This window comes from Tinamus guttatus, unplaced genomic scaffold, assembly GCF_059628265.1.
Source record: "Tinamus guttatus ecotype Peru unplaced genomic scaffold, ASM5962826v1 Tinamus_guttatus_pri_ptg000472l, whole genome shotgun sequence".
Lineage (NCBI taxonomy): Eukaryota > Metazoa > Chordata > Aves > Tinamiformes > Tinamidae > Tinamus > Tinamus guttatus.
In genome coordinates this window covers 8,933,796-8,950,147 of record NW_028289006.1, presented here as the reverse complement: position 1 = coordinate 8,950,147, position 16,352 = coordinate 8,933,796, and the positions used below count along the sequence as shown (strand labels likewise).

The following is a 16,352-nucleotide window of genomic DNA, read 5'->3' as shown; positions in this document are numbered from 1 at the left end:
CTTGTGAATAGCCTGTTTTATTATTGTATTTTAGTACTTCTTCTTGAAATAATTTGCTATATTTCTTTAAAAATCAATATTCTTTGAATACACAATATTTAAGAAGTGTGGGGGTTGTTTGGTTTAATGTTTTTAATTCAGTACCTGTTGTGGGGTTTTTTTTTCATTTGTTTTTACAATGGTAGAAAGACTTGGGAAAAGGATTTTAGAGACATACCAGCTGAAGTCCATAGCAGTTAAAGTTTGTGTAGTGTGGCAGAGAGGGGAAGCCCTGAAGATTTTTGGCATTTTCATGAGGGAAGACCCATCGTTTTGGGGATCTGAGAACCATCAGCCCACAGGGGTGTCCTGAATGAGTCAGAAGTTGTCTGAGCTTTGACAAGTAGGGGGTGGGGAATAGAGATGTTAAAATATTTTTGAAACATCCAGGCTTTTCTGATGCTTACTTTACCCATGTCTAAACTCTTAAACTGAGGTTAGGCCTTTACTCATCTGTATTTCATATATTTGTATTCTAAACAGGATGTAGAAGTTAGCTCCTGACCCTTTGTGTGTCCTTTAAAATACTATCAGACCTAAGGGGGGAAAAAAAACACATATATTTAGAAAAGCAGTATGTGGGTCTTGAATGGCTTTAGTAGACTACAGTAAGATTCAGGCATGTGAAAAGTATGTAAATGCCCTCAAACTTTTGTGAAAGAAATCCTTTAGGGTCATTTAAATTTTCTGTATTCATTTACTTTTGGATATTCCTGTATCCACTTTTTTATAATTTTAGTCCTGTATAGTTAGAGAAATCAGAAATATTTATGTGTCTTATGTGTACATGTATAAATACAAATGCATATATATTTTATGTGTGATTGCATGTACATATGTGTGCATACATATACATTTGAGTAAAAGAGTAATTGAGCTTATTAAACAGTTTGGAAAAAATGACATTTGGAGAAGGCAGTAAAATTCTGCAGAATATTTTTCTTAAGAAAATATTGTGATTTTTCAGTAATTGCCTGTTTATAAGAAGGTTACATTGACAACTACGCAAATATGCTTGTCCTCTGTGTTTAACTTTCCTACAAGAATGTACTCTAATAAGTAACCAGCTTTCTTATGTCTTTAAAATCTCTTGGGGTCAATTTATTACTGCGATGTTTCCTTGGAATCTAGATGATACTCTATTATTTTTTTGGCTTGAAACCTTGTTTTGTTTTAACAGTCAAAAGAATGCGGCCATGCCCAGTTTTCCCAATTTTCTGATCCGATATAATGACAGGGTTGAAAAAGAACCATTGCCAAAGGTTAAAATAACCTTTATTAGGATGCTGCCCTCTTTATCTCCACAACGTAAAATATGCATGAAAGACGAATCCAGGAAAAAATATTATTTCTAGAGGTTGCAGTCTGTTCTGTACATAATGTATATCAACTAAACTCCCCAACTAAAAAAAGTTGATCTAAAAATTGATCAGTCAGATCAATTCACTTGCACTAGTTTTAAGATGCCAGAAGTTTGCCTGGAATTGGGTCATATTGGAAGTGGAAAAGTAATGCAACAAAGAGATGATTTAGTTAGCGATGTTTGTATTTGATACTACCTCCGCTTTGGATTTTTACTAGAAAGTCTGGCTCTGAATTGAAATTCAACTTACTAGTTTTTAACTAAACTGCACATTAACTCAAGTAGCTGAAGAAAACTAGCCCATGGAGTAATATGATTCCTAAAACAACTGGGATGAAAGAAACCATTAAATGCACAAAAATATTCAGATCTCTAATTTCAAAGGCAATTTTCAATTACAATCTATCAACAATGTATAAATGAACAGAGTAAAGTGATTTGGTTTTCCCGTCTCAGCTATACGATCTAAAACTCCATGCTTTCCTAACAAGTTTTTCAAAAATTACTTATGCTTCTGGAGAAGAAATTTCTAGAAAAGAATACCTCCTTGTCAGGGGAAAAAAAAAAAAAAAAAAAGTTTAAAAAGTCATGGAACATATTTTCCTGGAATAGTGTGGCGTTTGAACTAAATACACCACAGAATGAAAGATGTTTGCCAGAAATGAAGGGAGAAAGCTACAGCTTTTCACTAGATGAAGGAAAATACATCATGCTTTTCTCCAATGTGCCCTTTTCTACTATGGCTAGCTACAGGATTCGCCTTCAGCATATGATCCCTTCTTCCTTATCATTCCAACTCCTCCTCACCCTCCACCCCCAAAAAAACAATCATCACCTTCCCTGCAGGATGCCTGACACTGGAAAAGGTAGTTCTTCCTCTTTGCTTGAATAACATCCTCTTTTTATTGAATAAAATATATATGTATAAATATATACAAAATATATAGAAATACACATAAAATACATAATACATATTCCTATTTGTAGTGAATAAAAAGAAATTGTGCCAGCCTATTGGACTTAGTGATTCTAAGAATGCTGTTGAGTATTATTGTACTTTGGATCAAAGTACTGTTTTTAATTTCTCTTTTGATATTTTTGTTTATTTTTGTTTTTTTTTGGCATGGATTGGGCTTTTGAAACGCAGTATTCATACATACAAAGTAGAAAACAAAGATGTCACCACCCTGAAGATGTGTATTCTGTACACTCACATTCTATACATTCATATTCTATAGCAAAAACTAGCGGAGAGATTCATTCTGAGTGTTTGACTATATTTGTCTAATGTTTTTTATTTAAAAAAAAAATAAGGACAAAAGCTTTGGAAAATCTGTCTGGAAAAGGGCCACTCTGTAGTGAAGATGCGGAATGGCACAAATGGCCTCACAGAAGTCCAAAGAAACAGGTTAAACAGACAGAAAGACTGGAGGGTGAATCTTTCTGAAAAGCAAAGAATTCACTCGATATTTCTGTAAAACTGTAATGTGGAAATAGTTTTAAGAATAAAGTTTATCCTTTTTGTTTTTTACCCTTCTATTCTTATAGAATAGTCATTCCCAGAGGCCAGCCATGACTTTGAGTTCAGAAAAAGTTTTGGACATTCAGTTTCTTTTACTTGTTTATATTCTGTTGAGCAATTTTCCCATTTTATCCTAAAACAACATGGAAATAAACATACCGTGTGAATAGAAATAGAACAGATATTCTGGCTAAATGTTTGTTGTAAACAGCAAATGAGCTGAGCAAAGGAGGGAATGGAAGAAAAAAAATAGATATAAACAGTTAGTCCTCCCTAATTTTAAGAATTTATTTTCCTAAAATACTAACTCAATATTTAAGTATAATAAACAAGGCATTCTCTCTCGATATTTTCAATATTAAGAATATTCTAGTCTTTACAGAAATTTAGCTCAGAATTCAGCTGTTGCATTTCAAAACCAGGAAATATTTCAAATGGTTTATTTTTAGCAACCCAAACAGAGTCCAATTAGACTGAGAAGCTGAAAGGTGAGATGGAATTGTGCGACCTTTTCATTTGGCTCTGGAAGCGCAGATGAAGCCAGGAATTGCCCAAGGTACCAGCGTTGTTTACAGTTTGAGCTGGAGGCGCCAGCTTGTGAGCTACAGGCTGTGGTAACTGAAGTTGTCTGTGGCGCAGGGGAGGACTTCTGGCATATGGTCATCAGTGGATAGTGACTTGCCCTCCTCAAAATATGTTCATCCTGTGCTTCTGAGGTCTACCATGTCTTCAGCACCAGAGCAGCCCCGGCTGCTGCAACACCCAACATATATAGTTAGGCCCTGTGCCATTTGAGGGTGTGTGTGTCCTGAAACATGTATATTATTTTCTTTCTTGTACTGGCCTAGAGGCGATATTGCAAAAGGACTCACTCTTTGCCTAGGAATTTGTGGAAACTTCTTAGACCACTTATTTCTGGAGTCTGACATAATATAGGAAGTGAAAGATTGCCAGCTAATTGTCTTTCACAGCTTATTCACAGCTTCTTCCACTCTTTTCAGAAGTGCCTGCAGCTGAAGTCTTTTGGAAATGAGGTACTGATGTAGACAGATATTTTGTCTGACCCAGTACAGAGTTGTTATGTTTCAAATGGAGGCCTTTTTAGTCAGGTGATGTTGTTAACGCTTCCTTCTTGTGTCCCCTATTGCCCTTGTAATCGTAGCGCATTTTGGGGCATTATTTTGACTTTATTATTATTATTATTTCGGCCTTGTGATTCTCCTTGAGCTAAGACAAAAGTCCAGTGCACCATAATGTTATTCAGAGTTGTGAAAGTTACTTTTAGAAATGGTTTAAAGCTGAGTGCAAGTTTTCATACTGTGTCGTTAAGCAATTTTTTGTTCTTGATTTAGACAAGACTTAGGCTGTCAATTTTCATATATAATCATATATATATATTTTAAATCATATATAAAATGATATATAAGTCCAGATCATCAAAAAGACAGATAGATTAGCATAACTTTTGCACTAAAAATCTGTATTTCAGGACTTTCAGGCCCCATTAAAGTTAATAGAACAATTCTCCTCAATTTTAGTAACTGCAAAATTAGATTCTTTTTCCTTGACCACAGAAGTTTAATGTGTTTCATGTTAAATAGTCATTACATTTAGTGAAGGAAGGGCTAGAATAAATATTTGAAGTAGGAAGGAGTGGAAAAATGTAAAAGATTATGTACAGTAAGCCATGAGAAAAAAAATCCCTAATCCTTCAGAGTTCATTCTCTACAAAGAGAATGAACTACAAAGTCAAATGGGAGAAGAAAAATTCTAGGATGAAACTCACAGAAGGTAAAGAATTTATGGTGATTTGTGATAAGAAATTCCTGATGCCTATGGGCAAGTAGAAATAGCTAAATAATATTATATGTTTCCATTATAAAATATAGAAAATAAATATATTCATAGTTTCATTTTTGTTATAAGAATGTTATCAAATATAATCTTATTCTGTTTAGTGGAAAATATGTTGGTCTATATTCTTATTGATCTTGGAAATTGTCTTGTTTGTCCTTAGCAGGAGCTAAATAAAAACTGGCATAACATCCAGTAAAATAAAGCAAAATTTAAAATACCCTTGGAAAACTGGCCATACAATTTTAAAAATTATGTTAAAAGTAATCAGATTTTTGAAGTTTAAGGGAAAAAAAAAAGATATTCATATGGATGTTTTGTGTGCTTGTAAAAACTGAGACTTTTAAAAATAACCCATATTTCTTTGTTTTCAAACAAACTGGAGATAAAGTATGGGTTATTCAGAGGGTCAAAAGACTTACCTTTGGATGAACTAACATCTTAATTCAACTGAATGTGGTTTACCCATATGTGTAAAGTTATTCTATATATCTCAGTATTTGTGAAATCAGTTCCTTAATTTGACTTTAGAAATAAACATATATTCAGTATGCCTACTTCCTGTCCTGTGGAATAAAAGGAGTCAGTAATTGTTTACATAGACCATACAATCAAGCATTATCATTTTATTTGCTTTGTAATTCATCCAGATTGTATTTGTTTCTGTTAGTGGATAATCTCAGTAAAAATAGACCTGATTTTTAGCCTTAGTTATTGGCAAAATCCTGTTTCTCTGTAAACTTTACATTAGTTGTATTTCAGGACAGTGTTCATGGGAAGAATATGGACAAAAGGTTCTTGAACTTAGTACTGTCAAAATCTCTAGGGGTAAACACTGGAAGAACATACATTTGGAAATCAATTATGTGTTTATTTTTCTTGGCTAAGGCAAATGACAGTGTGGTATATTTTTATAATATGCTAAACATTTCTGGGCATGCCAAATATGCTTTATATCAGCGGATATAATCTTAATGATAAATCAGTTGGGAGGGGAGTTTGTATTTTTGTTTGTTTCTTTTTAGATCTTAGTTTTGACTATATATATCTATAGCTTTGATTCATCTTTTTATTTATGCTGATTTTTCACCATTCAAACCACTGCAAGAGATTTTATAGGTTATGAAAGAGATAAGAACACTGTGGAGATTATCGAATGAATAAATAGCAAATACTGCACTAAGAAAATAGTGTTGAGCAGAAATTCAACCCACATATTTAAAGCAGAGGGGTTTTTTATATATAACTGTGGCAAAATATGTCTATATATTTATAAAAGTTGCTTGAATAAATTACTTAATGATTGTCAATTTGAGAATAAATTACTGAGGAGAACTAGTAGGTGATAGGCAAGTATAGCAGCTAAAGAACGTGATACATTTTATTTGCATGCCTCCAGTATGTTTACATAGATATTTTCTTAATGTATGTAATGATCTGAAAGGACAGAAGAGATAAAAAGGATGACTTTGTATATTTTAATTTTGAGATGAAATAACAAAAGGGGAAAGATCAATAAAGACACATCAGCTATTAATGAGGAGGGCATAGAATTTATCTGGTTTTAAATAAAGGAATGAAAACCAAAACATACTGCAATCCAACAACAAGGGATTTCAGGAACAAGGAAGCAAGATACAAGAATGCAAACTTTTTAAGTCTTGGAAATAAACTCAAACTGTATTGAAAAAATATCCAATAAAACAAGGTCAGAATGGAGGAAGAATACTGATTCATACTTACCTAATAAAAAGAGTGGTTTTAGAGTCACAAAATTATGTGACCGGTACCTGAAGTAATCGGTTCAGGATAACTAAATACAATCCTTTTGTTTGTCAGGATTTCGAAGGGCCCGGATGGCCTTTCTTGTTCATCAGTCAAAGATTGTGCAAAATGCTATTTATGCAAACTGCACAGTAAAGGACTGTTGCAATCCTATCTTGAGGTATCCAAAGCTCGGGTAACTATGAAGAATTCTCCGATTTATATATTAATGCAATCTGAAATATTCTATGAATGGAGGAAAGGCGATCTGGTTTTATATATTAGTCAGTTTCAAAAGAGCAAACCCCAGCTCTTAACTGCTGAAGTCAGAGCAGCCTAAATGACTGAGGCCTGTGTAAGTGAAGCCAAATACTTCTCTGGAAGTATTTACTTACTGTGTGGCAGTCATGTTTTTCACTTACTTATCTGAATATATTGAAAGAACATATGGTGAAAAAGCTCAAGAAAGTTTAAGAATACAATAACTTATATACAGATTGAGTTTGAAATATGATCTAAATTTTGTATTTAAGAAAACCTGAATTCTGCCTTAAAGTGATAGAGACACCCTTTCACACCCTTTCTACAATCCCTTTTCATTCAAATTATTGTTTTAGTTTGCAAATAATTCTGTTATGTAAAAAATAAATTGGATTAATTAGAGGAATAAGTGCCTTTAAGGTCTTTTTAGCCCTTGGTTTCTTTGAAGATCGTTTATCAGTCAAATCCAACTTAACTTAAAAGCAAGCTTGACACCTAAACCTGGATTGAAAATACTGCCTCCTCATAAACAGCAAACAAGGCATGAACTCATGTTCTGTACTTCACAGGACCCTAGGTCTGTATTCTTCCAGAGTTTGGTGGGTTTTTTTAATGACTTTGAGTTTACCGACAGTGTTGAAATAAAATTGCCAAAATGAGTGCTGCATCGCATTTTAAAATGTGTTGATCTGAATAGTTTTAAATAAAATAGTGCAACATACCATTTCCAAAGGTGTTTTGAATGTGGTTGCTCTGCAGGTGGTACTTCTGATATATGACTTGAAAACATTTGATACAGTATGTAAGATAGTTTAAAAGAGACTTTGTAAAAGTTATCCAATCAGCTCACTATTTGACTTTACTCATTCATACAGGCTACTTTAGAGAAGGAATGGCTAGTTCTAGATACCACCCGTTTCCCTTCAAAAACAGTTGTGCTCTCAAACCAGCTGCACTGGCCGAAGGTAACATGTTAGAGAAACTTCTTACTCTTCCCTCTTTCTTCATTCCTTAAGGATATGCTGATCTAGGGTGATTAATACTACAATCTATTGACTTGAAAAACACAGTTACTTTTAGAAATCTTGGACTTCCTCCTCATCCCCAGATGCAATTTTTCTTTTAGATTTTCTTTCATTTGCTAAATTTTTTTCTTTATTTTGGATTTCTTTCAGCACTTAACTTCACAGTAGCAAAGAAAAAAAAAGATGATATATTTCATCTGTAAAGTTGGCAATGGATTAAAAATTGCTAGTTGACACACTGATTTAAAAATACTACGATCTGCATTGTATGACAACAGCTGAATATTTTCAGAACAACTACAGGTCATTGAACTGTAATGTCTGCTAGTTATTTGATAAACTTTGAAGTCTTTGCTTGTAGTTTTGGTAGAGCTTTATTCTCCTTGTTACAAGCGTACTATTGTTAATTTTTTATTTCCTACAATTAACAGAAAGGAGGCTTAAAAGGATATAATTATTGGAACTTTGTAGGTATAGATAAGGTCACCTTTCTGCCATGCCTGGTTAAATATAAGGTCCATAATGGGCATATCACTTTTAGGAATCAATTCTGTTACAAGAATCAGTTCTTCAAGCCCCTGCAGGTTTGCTCACACATTTCAAACTCCTGAGCATACATCTAGTCTCAATGATGCTGAAAAAGCTAACCATCATTTCAGGGTTTTGAGTAGTTATTTGCAGTGTTTGTGACAAACTTAGAGCAATCATTAACTGTACCTTTTTTCCTCTTATTTAGAAGTCTATGCCTTCAGAGGCCAGTGAACATCCAATTTGTTCGCCATTGGCACCGCTTGAAGCTTGGCAATGTGATGACAGACCACATTCATGCTCACCAGAAACTAACCACTTTCGTAACATGTAAGTCAAATGTATATATACATTTTTTTTCATTAAGTTTAGTTTTTTTGGATATGACAAACATCAAAAGGAGAAGGAGGTGAGCTGTTTTTTTTCAGTGTTGAGTTATGATTTTTTTTTTCCGTCACTACCAGAATTAAGAATATAAGAAAATATACATATATATATTTATGTATGTCTGTATTAAACTATATATCATAAAGCATACAATTTTACACGTATATAATAACATGTAGATGTTGAAATAGAGATTTCTAAGACTAGATAAGGATTAAAAGGGATTTCTCACACAGCTGCATTCCTTTCGAGAGAAAGGACTGAAATATGCTTCAAGTAATTGCAATGTAAACATTTCAAATTGATGGCAGACTTTTATTACTCTCCAAGATAAAGCCTTCTTGGAGTATGAAAACAGACTCTTTTTTTTTGGTATTATTTTGAAGGCACAAATAACTTTCAAAGCAACAAAGGCTGCAAAGCAGTCACCCCAGGTTCTTCCTTATTTACTTACCTTTCATTACCTGTTATATACTTTGTTTTCAGATCAGAGAAGGGAACAATGTCACAGCTCTCTGACATGAAAGAAAAAAAGAAATTTTTATTCAGGTCAGAAAAAGAAGAGAAAATTTCAGAAGAATGGTACGTTAAGCTTATCTGTTTTTCTTGTATAGTGACTTCTAGAAATAGGCATAATATTGCCTGCTGTAGTTTCCTTTAGTTAAATTCCTCTCTTCTTAAATAAACTTTGAAGTATTTTTGTTTTATAGCAATGTAAAAATTATTATCTTTGCTTTTTAAAGTATCTCAGACACTATCTCAGTAGTGGCAAGGTGGTAATTTAAAGATACATATTGCAGGTATCAATGTAATTCAGAATGTTTAATACCTTATAATCAGCACATTTGTATTCTTTTTGAAATATGCACAATTACAACAATATGCAGTTCATGTAACATAATATATGTCAAATATATAGTAAATCGTTCTTTTTTCCCTAGGGGTTTTAAAGATATTTCTACTGCACAGCTAATGCTGAAAAGGGCTCATAAAATGAAACCCAAAAAATTCAGTAATAAAAAATTAGGTAAGTCAAAAGATAAAAATCATTATATCACATGTGATAGTTCTATTTCTACATCTTAAAATAGAGTATCTCCTTTTATAAAGTTTGCTTATATGACATTAAACTTTAATATGAATAGAGGAGGAATGTGATTCAGTAAAAACAACTCACAGGTTAAGTCTCCATAAGAAGATGGATTTGTTTCAGTGATAATACATTCAGATTAAAAAGAAAAGAAAAAAAAAGAAAACATTCTAGTGGATATCAAAAGGAATATTTGTCAGATGTAGTAAACAGGGATGTTGTTTCCTTTTGTTCGTTTATCTCCTCTTGTAAATGTGTAGTCTATATTTCTGCGTTTTGTACATACAATAATTTTTTGCAGGGGGTTAAGTCAATCAGGCTAAGATGATTGACTTAAAGGTCTTTTCCAACCATAATGGTTCTGTGAGTCTATGATTTGCTCAGTTTGTTTTTGTTTCCTACGTTTCCTACAGCTAAAAGATTGCCCTTAAAAAAAAACTGCATCATGTAACTCCTATCTCCACATCAAACTTGATTAATTATGGAAGAATTCTTTCTGAAAATGTCATGTGATACCTATGAAATGAACCATACTTTTCATATGTAATATTGCAAAATAAATTGTGCTTAAGTGACTTCTCTTTAATTGTCCTCTGGTTCTTCTCAAACACTTCTTATGTCAGTGAACCTGTTCCAGAATTTTGAGCTGTTAATACAATATGCTGATGCAGATCTCATTGTAATATGTTAATAAGCATATTAGTATAATCATATTCATTTAGAAATGTTTGAGTATGTTAGATCCTGGTTGAATTAGATCTAGATGTAAATTAATATATAAGATCAGTGGTCTTTGGAAAATGTAGCTGTATTTATGTTTAATTTTTTAAGTGTCCATTTATTTGTTATAATTCTATCACAAGCTACAGTTAATTTTCCTCTTTTGTATAACTCTGCAAACATCTTCTGTATTAAGAAGCAATGAAAATATTTAAAGATATTTTGGTCTTAGAAGGGGAAAAGAATTAAGCCTACAGAGAAAGTTAAGTGGGGTTTTCGTATATTTTTTCCCCATTTAAATCTTGTCACTAAGCCTAATTATGACAAAAACCTCTCTATTTTTTTAAAGACATACAACTAACAGGACATGCTTTCTTTTTTGCAAAAAAAAAAAAAAAAAAAAAAGAAAGAAAAAAAAGAATGGCCAGAAGGTTAAAATGATTGCATTTAAACCTTGATAGATTCCCACCATGCTCTATAACACTTCCTAAAAATAATTGTAAATATCTGGTGTGCAGCTGGATTTTTGCCATGTGTTCCACTTGGTGGCCTATGTATCATTCTTCATGAATAGAACTTATTAGGTTATATCATCTTTTCTCCATATGCTGTCTGGTCTATGTTAGTAGTAATTAATCCAGTCATAAATGTTTGATTGTTTGAGCATATCAGATTTGTTATCCTATTTTTGTTCAAGTTGTTATAATGGATTTTTTGGATGTATTTACATTAATTTTGTTCAGATTATTCGACGGGGTATGTGTGTTTTGGGCCGTTTTAATGTATCGTTTGGAAAATTCTCAAAGTATCTCACTGATATAGAAAAAATTAAGAAAACTTTTGCACAATGTTTTTATAGGTTCAAATTTTCCTTTTCTAACACCACCTAGTAAGGGAAATTTTTTTTTGTCTTTTTTTGCCTTTGCCTTTTTTTTTTTTTTTTTTGTCTTCTTAAAGGAAAAAAAAAAAAAGCCTGTATGTGTAATTTTCCACTACAGAGTTCTCTGACAGCCATTCAAATCACTTTTTTTTTTTTTCCAGAAACAAGAAATATGACTGGAGATGTTGTACACTTAAGTGGTTTTCCACAGAAAGACAATCAAGGCAACTGTACTTTCTTATACAATACATTGGCAAAGCCCATGCTTGTTTGGTCAGTAATGATCAAATAGAACAAAGTATTTTTGTCTTGAACTGATGCTAAGGCTCAGATGTTACATAGTGTGCTAAAAAGTGATCCTGAGGAACTATTGCTTACATGAGAAGTACCTCCACACAATTGTGATTGTGTTGTGCATGAACTACATCCTCTCAAGTTGCGAGAGCAAAGTCTGGTGGAACAGAGGGACTTCAGAGTGTTTAAATTAGAGTAGATATCCCATATCCTGGGGCTGCCAAGCCCAAATCAGGAAACCGTAACCAGATCCACAAGGCCTTGGGTCTCTGTGTGGTGTGAAGTTCACGTTGCAATACTTTCAGCAGTTCCACTCTTACTGGAGAGATAGACAGATTTGGTTCACAATCATAGGCCATAACTATGAATTTAACATTTTGCTAAAGCAGGAATATAGTAGAGAGTCTTTTTTTTTTTAAAGTATTGAGAGACAGATTAAAATTCATCTGAGTAAATACATATCAATGGCATGCTTTTCTCTTATTTCTTAATGCTTCCTTAGAAACTAGCATTATATCAAATCTATCTATCTCCTCTAAGATGAGCTTTGTCCATCCAATACTTACGGAAACTTCATCTTAATTCTTCCAGGTTTTCTTTTTTATTGCTATTATTGGTTTTCTTTCTTTAAATCCAGTTCATCAGTGTTATAGTGGCAGCTTTTTTCTTCTTGGCTCTCTGATTAAAAATTGTTGAGATATGCTAACTACACTAAAATAGTTTTAAGTTAGTGTAGTTGCAGTTGCATTATGGTCTGTCAGAATGTGCTATCTGCTTCCAAATGTCAACAATTCCTTTGCAAAGGGCCTGAATTCACTGATTCAAAGTGCAAAATCAGCCTTCACCCAGAGAATTTTACAGTTCCTCTTTAATATAAAGGTGTTTGCAGAATTAGAACTTGAATTGAACAGTCATGAACAACTTGTATTCCTGACATCCTCAAGTGTGGAAGTTTATTCCTTTTCATTTCCCACTTGAATCGTTTATCTTCTGTTAATGCAACAGTGATGGATATAATGGGTTAATTATAGAAGTCTACGTCAGAGCCTAGTTATCTCCTTTCCTGTATGGAAAAAAATATGCATCTTAAATGCTATCAATTTCCTCCTAAAATGGTATCCAAAAACAGGCTACTCGAATCTCGCTGTTAAAGTTTTCTGTTACCTACATACGGAACCTGGAGCGACTGGCTGAAGTACATTCTAAACTGTAGAAATGCAAAAGCAGCTGAGAAATATTTTACCTCGTGTCTGGCCATGTACCTTTTCAATAGTGAAAAAAATATGGAAAAGACTAGCAAGTGCACTAAATCCTGTGGTTTGTGTTACAAGGAAGAGCTTAAAGTAGCCTAATGTTAAAATGGGGAGTGATTCAGGCAGGGCATATTTTGCAGTAAACCAGTCCCACCAGCTAATAGCCTTAAGGCCTGTTATGCACTAATCCATTACGGTTATGTATGCTTGTTTATGTAGTTAAATAAAGTTGTGGCCTGTGTTTTAACCATACCAAATGTATGCTGTGTCTACTTCAACTATTTTTACTGTACAGTAAGATAATGTGAAAAGTGTGGGCAGGAGACCAGAAGTTTTGCAGCCAAGTAAAACTGGCATGCTGTCAAACTATTCCTGTTTATTATGGATGCATAAAATTCTTTACAAATTCTAATTAAAAATTAAACACAGCAGATATTAATGAACCTCACTGTGCTTAAGTGTTTGTGACTGAGTCTATGACTCATAAGATGGACACCTTCTTAAAGATATAAGAGTAGAGAATTTCTTCTTTTGAATTTCATTGCTTCTTTGGATTTGACATTAGCCTCTGAAAGTCAATTTCTTTTACTTTTAAGATGACTGGAGGCTTTTTGTCTTGTATTCAGACCGCCTGTCCTGCCCTGTTTTATTGCTTCTTGCTTAACCATTCCTTCTCCAAAAGAAAAGTTTTTTTTGTCAGTATCTGACAACATGAGGTGATAATTCTTGCTGCCACGCAGCAACTGGGTTGAGACTTGACTTCCAGAGTCAGAGCACAATTAGGAAGATATTCCATAGAGGTCAGTAAAAATTTTTATTTCACGTTTAGAACTTAAGACAGCAATGCAATAATAATACAAAAAAGAAAACAAAACATACAAAAAACCCTCAAAAATGGATGATCTGACTGTAGTGCATGAGTTTGTTGAGCTAACAACAGCCAGAATGAAAATCTGGAGGACATTATTACTCGCTATTACCCATTAATTAAATGACAATTGATCTAAATTTTCACAGCATCAGAGAGAATGGTGCTTTTGTTGATGTGTTTTTCAGCATCATCTAGGAGCTCCAGCCATGGGTGAGAATCTCATTGTGCTAATTGCTGTCTGATTCGAAACAAAGTGTGTGCTTCTCAATTAATTACAAAGTCAATAATTTTATACATATTCTCTGTCACTCTTTGCCAGCTTTGATTTATCAACTCTTCAAAGTTGGTTCGGATTGGCACAGATGCATCTTTTTCCAATTACAGTTATTGCACAACAATGAATGACAAACTTCTATTTTTTTTCAGTTTAACATATTATCAAGAAGTTATTTAACAAATGTAGTGCCAGATCAGGCAGTAACTACTCCTTCCATATTGTTTCTATAACTTTTGGACAATGTTTGTCCAACTTATCTTCTATATTTGGAATCTGCCAAGCAATGTGCATTAAATTACCTCCCTGGTTTCTAGTTTGCCAGCACAGATCATCATCTAATAAACCACATTTAAATGAGTGTGCCAGAATCCAGGAAGATATTTGTATGATTTTGAACTATTGGACTCTTTCACAGTTCTCTGTGAAATTTAAAACATTTGATTGCTTGCCATCAAAGCATACATGCGGTTCATTTCCCCATCTCTGTCAGAGACCGAAAAGCACTAGTATTATAAAGTAATCTGTGTAATATTGCCTACATTTGGGACTAGATAAAGACTCATTTTTAATAACAAAAGAGCTGTAGGCAATGGTTGAGGTGATCCAGGTAGGTACAAATTCAAGTAGTCTGGCACTGTGTTAAATCCTTGTAGATTATTTAAGTTATTTTGCAAAGACTCAAAAGTAAATCTTCTGATAGAAATCTCTTAGAAGAACAATTTCCATCATTTCCCTCTCTTTCCAGTTCATGGACCTTCTTTAATATCAAAATCCTTGTGCATAAATAAATGTTTGAAAAATATTGGTGGTACTAATAATTTCATGTGACTTCACACAAATATTCTTGACATAGTTTAACTTAGGACTGCTCAGGGTTTTCATAAAATTGTGTCTGAAGAGAGATTAAGGAAAGATGTCATTTTAAAAGCATTTTGTAACAATTTTTGTAGACCACCTTAGGAAAACAGTATGCTGGAATTTTTCAGGAATTGTTTTAAGAAAATCAGAAATACAGCTTGGAAAATACATTTTGTCTTTGGAGACAGAGACTTTTTTTTACTTAGGTGTCTTTTATCTACACTGGTGGTGTTGGAAAAATTATATCTGTGTATGTTCCTCATTTAATCTTACAAGTATATAAAATATAACTAAAAGTTATACTTCAGTTAAAATATTTGTAATTACTCCAGTTTTTTAAAATTACAGAGAAAATAACTTTTGATATGAAAGTATTTCTATTTCAATATATTTTATCACAGATCATCAGGTTACTGTCTCAAATATTTACTATCTTGACAAACACTAGGTTACTAAAAATGTGTTTTGAGTAGGGAGGCATGCCAAAAGAATAAAGTGAAAATACTTTGTCCATCTACCTAAAGTCTAAAATACCCATGAACCAAGTAATCTGATTCATGAAAAAGGTGATACAGTTATCTGAATCATTCTAGTAATCAGCCCTAGAACTAATAATCAGTCTTTACTTCGCTTCTTGATTCATTCCACTGAACTTATACCTGAGGTAGTTAGTAAAATTGGGGCGAAATGACTTTAAATCTCTCCGAATCTTTGGGTGAATCTGGAAGCTGTTTTCTGTTGCTGCTTTCTGAGAGGTTAGCACTATCAAGAGCATCCTGTCAACCAGAGTTACAACTGTGGATTGACCAAGAATCCTGTAAACTTCTTGGAGTGTTTTGTCTACATATATCTCCATACCCTATTAGAGTTCTTACCTCAACTTATAAGGTAAAGCTACATTTTGGCTGGGTCTTCATTACTCCTGTCAGAAGACCATTCTCCTCAAAAAGTTGGGACTTTCAGGATCCATTCTTCTTACATAACTGAAGTGTATAGAGCAAACATGCGGGTCTATTCAAAACTAGCTTTCAGAGTTACTCTTAAATTTGATAAGAAATTGCCCACTGACTTCAAAGAGCATTCTGAGCCTTTATTTCAATAAATATGAAAACAAACAAACAAAAAAATATTTATTTTGCTGCAGGACTATAGGTGCTCTTATAACCTCCCTCAATAAGCATCAGTGATCTGCTACAAGGTCATTCAACTGTCAGGCTCAGGATGAAGAACTGGACACAGTTAATATTGTACACTTACCCAGTCTGAACATTCTCTTGGTCTATCTGTTCGGGCAGTGTCTCACATATTCGTTTTGCTATACTTGCACACTTTGTGAAAACTTAGATCCTTTCTTTGCCATGGCTAC

General features: G+C 33.4%; 1 protein-coding gene across 1 annotated transcript in view; it reads left to right on the top strand.

The window, feature by feature from the left end:
- Window positions 1-16,352, top strand: part of LRRIQ1 (leucine rich repeats and IQ motif containing 1) — a 102,470-nt gene that overhangs the window by 42,057 nt on the left and 44,061 nt on the right. The window contains exons 18-21 of the mRNA XM_088532947.1: window positions 7,679-7,768; window positions 8,565-8,686; window positions 9,230-9,325; window positions 9,685-9,770. Coding sequence (XP_088389073.1) covers window positions 7,679-7,768; window positions 8,565-8,686; window positions 9,230-9,325; window positions 9,685-9,770 — 394 coding nt within the window. The remainder of the gene's footprint in view (window positions 1-7,678; window positions 7,769-8,564; window positions 8,687-9,229; window positions 9,326-9,684; window positions 9,771-16,352) is intronic.